At 43.6% G+C, this 9,435-nt stretch overlaps 1 protein-coding gene and 1 long non-coding RNA gene across 2 annotated transcripts; both read right to left on the bottom strand.

Annotated features, from left to right (window-relative positions):
- Positions 1–67: 67 nt before the first annotated feature.
- Positions 68–879, bottom strand: LOC109412919 (uncharacterized). Its single transcript, XR_003892119.2, has 3 exons — positions 318–879; positions 187–254; positions 68–128 (listed from the first exon to the last, which is right to left on the bottom strand). It is a non-coding gene; the product is annotated as an uncharacterized LOC109412919 (long non-coding RNA).
- Positions 880–890: 11 nt separating this feature from the next.
- LOC115255103 (uncharacterized) lies at positions 891–6,953 on the bottom strand. Its single transcript, XM_062854633.1, has 3 exons — positions 6,715–6,953; positions 984–6,651; positions 891–915 (listed from the first exon to the last, which is right to left on the bottom strand). Exons 2-3 carry the CDS (start codon positions 6,422–6,424, stop codon positions 891–893), a joined length of 5,466 nt encoding a protein of 1,821 aa, XP_062710617.1. The 5' UTR covers positions 6,425–6,651; positions 6,715–6,953.
- Positions 6,954–9,435: the final 2,482 nt, after the last annotated feature.

The raw sequence follows: 9,435 nt of genomic DNA, 5'->3' as shown, positions 1-9,435 counted from the left end.
TCTATGGAATGGCTGTATATATATAGAATAGAAGCTTCAGTTTTGGCCACCCCGGAGTTTTGGCCATTGTTGTCACCGAAGTTCTTATAGCAGTCCCAAACACAATTGTTTTTGAGGATACGCTTTAGCTGTAATTATTCCATTATTGTAGTATACAATTGTGAAGCCTTATTCATTTATACTTACAAAATTTCAGTAACCTTTCACCAAACAAAATTCGTCCCTATAGGTTTTCTTAATTTTGGGTTATATAACTTGAATAACAAATTTTGCATGTTAGATATAAGCTGAATCATACAAACTCACTAGTAACTCACTCCACGCGTAATTATTTATTCTAGGTAGGATTTATATAATGTAGTATTCAAATTAGCACAGAATAATTGGAAAAAATAATAAAGTTGCTCCAATGCACGTGTAACTAGCTGGCTATTTGGTTTGTTGATGTTTCTGTCACTGATATCGATACAACTATTGTTCATGACAGACCCAGTGAAAAGAATAGGCTACGTTCAAATTAGGTCATCTCCATCGTGGGGAGGTTAACGTCGTCACACTCCCCCACCCGTGAGCCGCTACCATCCTTTTGGTTGGGGTCACCATCCTTCATGACGTCGAGCAACGCCAGATTAGCCACCGACCTGCGATCGACTCCGCTACTCGTCCGCACCCATGCTTGCCGCACACGTCCATCAGCTCCTACAAGCACTCTTTCAATTCGACCCCTGGTCCACTGACTTCTCACTGAGCTATCCACTACTAACACCAAATCTCCCTCCTTGAAGTCCTTCACGTTATCGAACCATTTGCAGCGTCTCGCAATCACCGGAAGGTATTCCTTGATCCATCGCCTCCAAAATTCATCAGCCAGATGTTTCGCCAAGTTCCAACTACTTCTCAAGGTCATTCGGTAATCTGTTGGTAGAACTGCCAATTGTTTTACACCCGACGAACTTCCCAGCAGAAAGTGGTTTGGCGTTAACGCCTCCTGGTCTGCTGAGTCCAGCGGGATGTACGTCAATGGTCGTGTGTTGATCATTCCTTCCGCCTCGATGATTACCGTTTCCAGTGTTTCGTCGTCAGGTTTACGAGACTCGTCCAAAGTCGATTTGATTGCTTCCTTCACCGACCGGACCATTCGTTCCCAAACCCCTCCCATATGGGGGGTTCCAGGCGGGTTGAATGACCAGCGGGTATTCGAATTGGTGAAGATCGATGCTAGTCTCTGATTACGCTCCTCTATCTCCTTCTTCAACTGATTGTTGGCTCCGTGGAAATTGGTTCCATTATCAGTAAAAAACTCAACAGGTGAACCACGACGGGAAACGAAGCGACGTATTGCTTGAATGCACGATTCCGTTGACATGCTGTGTACGACCTCCATGTGAACTGCCCGGATGCTCAGACACGTAAAAAGGGCAATCCACCGCTTGGCATTGCTGCGCCCTATTTTCACCAAAACAGGCCCGAAATAGTCCAGGCCAACGAACGTAAACGGCCGCACGAATGGCGTAAGCCTAGCCTTTGGTAGTGGAGCCATTGGAGGTATCCGTGGAACAGCTTTGCGCAAACGGCAGAACATACAGTCCCGCGTAACTTTCCCCACACACGTTCGCATCTTCGGAATATGAAACAGCTGCCTCATCTCGTTTACAACCGTCTCTCTGTTCGCATGACGGAAACAACGATGAAATTTATCAACGAGAAGCAACGTGATTGAAGATTTTTGTGGTAGAATCGTAGGATACTTCGCTGCGTATGGAACGTGTGGTGCTGCGCCTATCCTTCCCCGCATTCGTAACACCCCAGCCTGGTCCAGGAACGGCCATAGCTTGAAAATCTTGCTCGATCTGGATACTGCTGAATGACGAAACTGCATCGATTCCTCCTGTCCGCTGAGCTGCTTTATTTCTTCTCCGTAGTATTCCTGCTGCGCTTGTTTGTACAGTGTAATCTCTCCAATCGCCAACTCCTGCTGCTTCAACACACCCAATTCCAATTTTTTGCCGTGTTTCTTCAGGATAAGATTGCTGACGAAACGATGAACATACGCTGTGGTGCGGTGTAATTTTTCCCAGCTACTGAACCTTCCAACTTCAATCAGAGGTGCCGATTGCTCCACATGCACCCCAACATGGCGAATTTCTTCATTCGTGGTACATGGAACTGCTTCCTGTTTCGGCCAAGAACTTTCCGGCTCCCACAAAAACTTCGGTCCACGAAACCAGAGATTATCACTTTCGAAGTTCGGCCCCTTACCCCATTTTGTTGCCAGATCAGCGACATTCAGCTCAGTGTCGACTTTCCTCCATTCCTGAACGTCTGTCGTGGACAAAATCTCCGCCACACGGAAGCCCACAAATTGCTGATACCTGCGGTGGTCAGACCGCAACCAAGAAAGCACTGTCTGTGAGTCAGTCCACAATACACGGCGACTGACGGGAAGGTTGTGCATTGAAACGACACTGTTGAGCAACCGTGTGCCCAATACAGCAGCTTGAAGCTCCAATCGAGGGATAGACATCATTTTTAGCGGAGCTACTTTCGCTTTTCCGGCCACTAGTGCTACCTCCGGTCCTTTTTCCGACTCTACTCGGAAGTAGACTACGCATGCGTATGCTGATTTACTGGCATCCACAAAAACATGGATTTGGAGCGATGAATACGATTGATAATCCGCAGCTACAACATAGCAACGAGGTATTCGAATGGAGTTCAGTTCTGGTAGATGCGCTGTCCACCGCCACCATTGTTCGCACAATGCAGTACTAACAGGTTCGTCCCACTGTACTCCGGATGCCCAGATATCTTGCATTAAAATCTTTCCATGGATGATGAAGTAGCTGATCAACCCTAGTGGGTCGAACAAACTCATAACTACGCGTAGCACTTCTCGTTTGGACGGCGTGTGGGATCGATCCAGTATATAGCTAAGGTCGGCGCGTATTACAAAGCTATATGTGAGGTCATCTCCAGTCGGAATCCATTTCATCCCCAAAACACTTTCCATGTTGTCTTCTTTCTCTGGGCTGATTTTCTTCTCAGTTTCGTTTGATACTGCTCCAACTGTCGCTGCGACTTCCGGAACATTAGAAAGAAAATTCCGGATTTCAAATCCGCCCGCAGCGTGTATTCTCCGAACTTCGCCTCCGACCTTCACTGCTTCTGCTGCCGTCGGAAAACTGTCGAGATAGTCATCGACGTAGTGATATCGAATGATTGCTGCCACTGCCCTTGGAGATTCGCTCTCAAACTCTTTCGCATTTACATTTTTGACGTACTGTGCGGAGCTTGGAGAGCACGTCGCGCCAAATATGGAAACGTCCATGACGAAGACTTCAACTTTCGATTTTTCATCATTCCGCCACAGAAATCTTTGGAATTGGCGGTCTTCCCGCCTGATGAGTAGGCGATGAAACATCTCCTTGATGTCCCCTGTCAATGCGACAGCATATAGACGGAAATGGTAGAAAACTCCGATCAGCGAGGCGAGGTAATCGGGGCCTTTGAGGAGTACGGAATTGAGAGAAACTCCGTTCACTTTCGCGGCAGCGTCCCAAATGATCCGAACCTTGTTGGGTTTCCTTGGGTTCAATACTACTCCCAGCGGCAAATACCAGCTCTTCCCTGCACTGGTTTTAACGAGTTCTTCTTCGGTGGCCTGGTGTGTGTAGCCTTTCTCTTTGTACTCCTGTATTTGCTGTCGAACGCTATCGTATAGTAGAGGTTCCTTCCCTAGCCGCTTCTCCAGAGAGTGTAACCGTCTAATCGCCATCCCGTAGCTGTCCGGCAATTGGATATCGTCCCGTTTCCACAATAACCCCGTCTCGAATCGGCTGCCAACTCTACGAGTGGTGGACTGGAGTAGCTGTTGAGCCCGTTTATTCTCCTCCGATTCTAGAGGAAAGAGTGGAGGTTGTACCCCAGAATTGTCCAGCGTAATGAAATCACGGACGATCTGGTTCAAATCACTCTCCGAATTGGTCCATCCTCCAACGTGAAACCCACAGGTGAATGATTCGGTGGCTGAACGAGAGCTGCCGTAGATGCTCCATCCTAAACGGCACTTGGCTGCCATTGGTTGACCCCAACCTCCTTCTCGAATTTTCAGCGGAATCGTGAGTTTCAGGTTGTCAAGACCAATAAGGAGTTTTGGTGTAACATTCTCGTAGTCGATGATCGGCAAGCCACGCAGGTGTGGATACTTTCCTGCCAGGTCTTGGTAGTGCAGCGATTGGGATGGCAACTGAAGACCTTCTACTGTACGCGCATCCATAATCTTATAATGGTTATTCGACGTCCCACTGGAGACCTCCATCTGGATGACACGGGAGTTCGCTTCTTCCCGTGTAACATTTCCCGTCCACTGTAGACTTAACGTACTTGCCGGGCCAGTGACTCCCAACTGTTCAGCTACTGCGACATCAAGAAGCGAAATCTGTGAACCTTCATCCACGAATGCAAATACATTCACACGTCGATCCTTCGCATACAGTGTTACTGGTAAAATTCGAAAAATTGGGCCATTACCACTCAGTAGCTGGGAATGACTGGTAGAGACTACGAGAGGAACCGCCGGCGTGGCAGTATGTAGCAGCGTATGATGACGAAGACGACAACCTTCAACCTCGCAGCCTTTCCATGTCTTGCAAGGCCATTTACCGTGTTGGTTCAAGCAAGTCCTACAAAGCGAGTTCTGACTCACAACCTGGAGGCGGTCATCGATGTTCATTGCTTTGAAGTTGAAACAGTCTGCTATTTTATGTCCTTCCATCTTGCAGGCTGTACAGGCCTTTTTTATCGAGCGTACTAAAGCTGGCTCATTAGAGGAATTCTCCGAGTGTGTATAGACGAAACTTCGGTCCTTCGGCTTCTGTGTTCCTTTCGTTGCTTTACTAGTGGGTTGATCATCCATTACTTCATATGCTAGTTCCACCAACGTTGACATAAATGCTCCGAACGTTCCGAGGTTTACCACTGGAATGGTATTCTTATATGCCGACCACTTCAAGCGGTAATCCACTGGAAGGTTTGCAACCAGGTCATGTAGCAATGACGGATTTGCCAAGTGCGCCTGTTGCTTCGCGCTTTTCAGGTGTTCTACCAAGCTATCCACCGCCATACCGAAGTCGACAATGCTATCCAGGTCATTCGTATTCGGAGGAGCCAGCAGTCGAATCTTTTCAGTCAGTGCTCTGATCAACGTTTCTGGACGACCATACCGCATCTGCAGAGCCTTGATGACGTGGGGAACGCTTGCAGGCGAGAGTAATCTACAGCGTACCATTTCCATTGCTTGTCCTTTAAGACAACGCTGAAGCCGGATCAAGTTCTCGTCCATGGAAAATCCACAAGTAGCTGTAGTTCGCTCAAAGTTACTGATCCAGATGGGCCACTCCTCTGGGTTCCCGGAAAAGGTAGGAAGATCTTTCCCCATCACTTGACGTGCCGCTAACTGACGGCTGGTTGGACCCATCTCAACATTGGCGGCTTGTTGCTGAACGTTGCACACGGGATCGTCGTCGTCGTTATCCACCTCTGTCGTCGCCGGTCTATCCTCAAACAGGTAATCGATTTTCTTCGCTGCTGCGGAAATCGGTTTACGAATTTGATCAGTAACAATTTTACCGGCAATCCCCGGAACGTGGTTGATATCCCTTGCCGCTGACGTGGATCTTACATTTCCCGCAGTCTGCTCGCCGGATTTCTGTAACCAACTACGCACCTTGTCTTCCGAATTTGTTTTCTCACTTTCACTCACACTAGAAACATCACTGCCGCGTTGAGAGAATTGACGAACAATATTCTTTTTTGCCTCGAGTGATAAACGTTTCATCTCTAACAGTGCTTTCCGACCCTTTTCCTCCTCTTCTAGCTGCCTTTCCTGAAAGGCTCTCTCCTCGGCTAACTTTTTTGCTTCTAACGCCAACTCGCGGTCCCTATTTTGTTTCTGCAGCATTAACCTTTTATTTTTTAGTTCAAGCTCTGCCTGTAACTCCTGCTCTTTAATTTGCTCATGTTCATCTAACATCTTAAGCTCGAGCGCAAGTCTTGCTCTAGCACTGGAAGTTAAACTTACGTCATCACCTGCAGCTGACTTCTTACTTCTTCGTGAGGTTCCCTTGCTACTGACGGACGCCTTCGACGACTTCTTTGCACCGGTTGGTACGGTTAGCCGCTTTCCACCTGCCTTCCCATCTGCCTTTCGGATGTTCTTCGTCGGAATTGGAGTTTGGTTCAGGATCCCACATGATTCGCACTTCCAAGGCTGACCGGAAACACTTTCATCGACCTCTGCACAGCTGAAATGGTACCAGGACTCACAACCGTCGCACGCCACCATGTTCTCAATGCTATCCGGGCGGTCACACGCGACACAGTTGGACGGAGAAGCAGCAGCATCTTTATCTCCAGGAAGACTCATCTTACTTCAGGGGATTTTGCGATGAAATTTTCTAAAGATTTGTTGTCACCGAAGTTCTTATAGCAGTCCCAAACACAACTGTTTTTGAGGATACGCTTTAGCTGTAATTATTCCATTATTGTAGTATACAATTGTGAAGCCTTATTCATTTATACTTACAAAATTTCAGTAACCTTTCACCAAACAAAATTCGTCCCTATAGGTTTTCTTAATTTTGGGTTATATAACTAGAATAACAAATTTTGCATGTTAGATATAAGCTGAATCATACAAACTCACTAGTAACTCACTCCACGCGTAATTATTTATTCTAGGTAGGATTTATATAATGTAGTATTCAAATTAGCACAGAATAATTGGAAAAAATAATAAAGTTGCTCCAATGCACGTGTAACTAGCTGGCTATTTGGTTTGTTGATGTTTCTGTCACTGATATCGATACAACTATTGTTCATGACAGACCCAGTGAAAAGAATAGGCTACGTTCAAATTAGGTCATCTCCATCGTGGGGAGGTTAACGTCGTCACAGCCATAGTGCGGTATTCAGCCTGTTACGATCTAAATCGGCATAAATTTATTTTTGACTAGTAGATTCTAATATAATATGATGATTACAGCCGTGAAAACCACACATTTTGATTGAAAACTGGAAGAAAAAAATAATTTTCCTTAAAAAATCAACTCCCATATATCTATTTTGGCCAGGGTGCTTCTAATTTGGCCACTCCCATAAGAAAAACACGTGATTGGCCAAATAGAAACCAAAGCTGAGAATATGGCCAAAACTGCGGCAATGCTTCTATTTTGGCCAGTGCTAGTTTTAATACAAAAATCAAGTATTAGCTCGATTTCTATATTTTTCCTACAAAATATAGATTGAAACCTTTCATTTGACACATTGGTTGTTTTCATTGAATTTTTGGTTATTTTTATAAAAATGATTTCCCTTAGACTGGCCAAAACCAGTGCCCGTACCCTATATATACAGGGGATAGACAAAATGATCGGGACAGGCAAAATTTTCAATTTCCAAAAAATGTTCAACTACAGTGTATCAAACAATTGTCCATACAGCAAATTTTTTGTAAAAATAATTTTTCATTTATATGTTTATAACTTTTTTATGCGTCAATCAAAAACGCTGAAATTTTGACCAATCATAAACCAAATATAAATGCTCCTTTGGTAAAATTTTGAGTGAGATCGAATAAGTTTTCTGAAAGTTATAGAGCTTTTAGTAAAACTTATTAGATTTTTGAACACATTTTTAAAACATTATATCTCAGTTTGTACTCGATGAAATTTTTCAATTTTTTATGTGTTACATCTTATACTTAAGGCTTTCGTATGCAGCTATGTTTGAGGTTTTATATTCACTACAAAAAATATGAAAAAATGTGCTTATGTAGCTGACGATGTTTAAAAATTTACTATATTTTGCACATATAATGTAGTACCAAACGTTTTCCACCAATGAAAGTGCATTGACTGAACGAAAAATCGACAGGACCTACTCTTCATATGTAGTTTAGTAGATCCTGTATAAAAATATTACATTAAGAGAGTTTAAAAAAGTTGAAAACACTTGGCACTTTTATTGATCAAAATATGATAAATTTCCAAATGACACTCTGAACATATACAGATTTTTCATATTTTTTGTAGTGTATATAAAACCTCAAACGAAGCTGCATATGAAAGCCTTAGGTATAAGCTGTAACACAAAAAAAAATGAAAAAGTTTCATCAAGTACATATTGAGATATAATGTTTTGAAAATGTGTTCAAAAATCTTATAAGTTTTACTGAAAGTTCTATAGCTATCAGAAAACTTATTCGATCTCGCTCATAATTTTACCAATGGAGCTTTAATATATAGGTTATAATTGGTCAAAATTGTTACATCCGTAAAAAGTAAATAAAGACATTTCGGATGTACTATTAGTGCGACCGGTTACGTTCGTAGTCTTAAGAGAACTAAACTTTATTATTACATATTCACTCAGTACGCTCAATGTCGTTAGAGAACCCTTTGAGAGGATTCGGTAGTTTTACCGAGTGGACATTGCCACTACAGTCCTTACCCCTTTAGTCCAAGCTATTTACAATTGTTATTTGTTTCCTTTAAAATTTCGAAAGCAAAATATGCACACATTAAGGTAAATTTAGAATATGAATAACAAACATTTAACAATTCTAGATTGAGTTTAAATAAGGGCGAAAGTAACATGAGAGAGTTCTCTTCATCGACTCTCTCTTCTACAAATTAAAGTGACAAGATGCAAATTCAATCAAACTTTTTTACACTTAGGCGCTAGATTGCATCGCAACCTAGCGATTTATGACCAAAAAGTTCAACAATGTTTGCATCTTGTCACTTTAATTTGAAGAAGAGAGAGTCGATGAAGGGAACTCTCTCATGTTACTTTCGCCCTTATTTAAACTCAATCTAGAATTCGAAAACTGATTCTGTTCAGTCATAACATTATATCTTAGTTGTCTAATTATTTCTGTTCACTACTGTATCCAGTATTCTATGCTGTTGTCGGTTGTCCCGATGCCTTTTTCTCCACTTGATCATGTCCATGCGATGAGTATGTGGGACGGCTTTCCTCCCCAATAGAACAGGAACTGACGAAACGTACACCGCATCACAATCCTCCCTGCCAGTTCATATTTCTCGATGACTTCTCTTCCACTTGGTCCATTAGTTCATGTGAAAATCCCTTATGAGAAATGGGACGGTATTCCTCCTCCAACAAACAGCAAATGGCCACTAAACATACACCGGATAATGGTAGGTTCCCAGAGCATTCTCGCGGCAATAGATGGCTACAAGGGGCGACGCTTCGGCAGATCGTCAAGGGGATGAAGGCGCAGGCCGCCGCAGACCGCCGACATAAAATCCATAAGCTTCTCCAGCAACATCAAACACTAGTTGACACAGCAAACGTATAAGTGCAGCAAAAACAACAATGTTGTAGACTCCGCGTCAAAACAAATTCCGATAC

The sequence above is a fragment of the Aedes albopictus genome, chromosome 2 (assembly GCF_035046485.1).
Source record: "Aedes albopictus strain Foshan chromosome 2, AalbF5, whole genome shotgun sequence".
In the NCBI taxonomy this organism is placed as follows: Eukaryota; Metazoa; Arthropoda; class Insecta; order Diptera; family Culicidae; genus Aedes; species Aedes albopictus.
Note: the sequence above shows the minus strand (reverse complement) of the source record. Positions and strands in the feature narration are given on the sequence as shown.

What these genes read in the sequence shown, in the direction of transcription:
- LOC115255103 (XM_062854633.1), bottom strand. Translation starts at nt 6,424, where the DNA reads ATGAGTCTTCCTGGAGATAAAGATGCTGCTGCTTCTCCGTCCAACTGT. An exon ending in GACTCAGCAGACCAGGAGGC is followed by an intron (nt 916 to 983) that starts GTTAACGCCAAA and finishes TTCTACCAACAG; the next exon opens with ATTACCGAATGACCTTGAGA.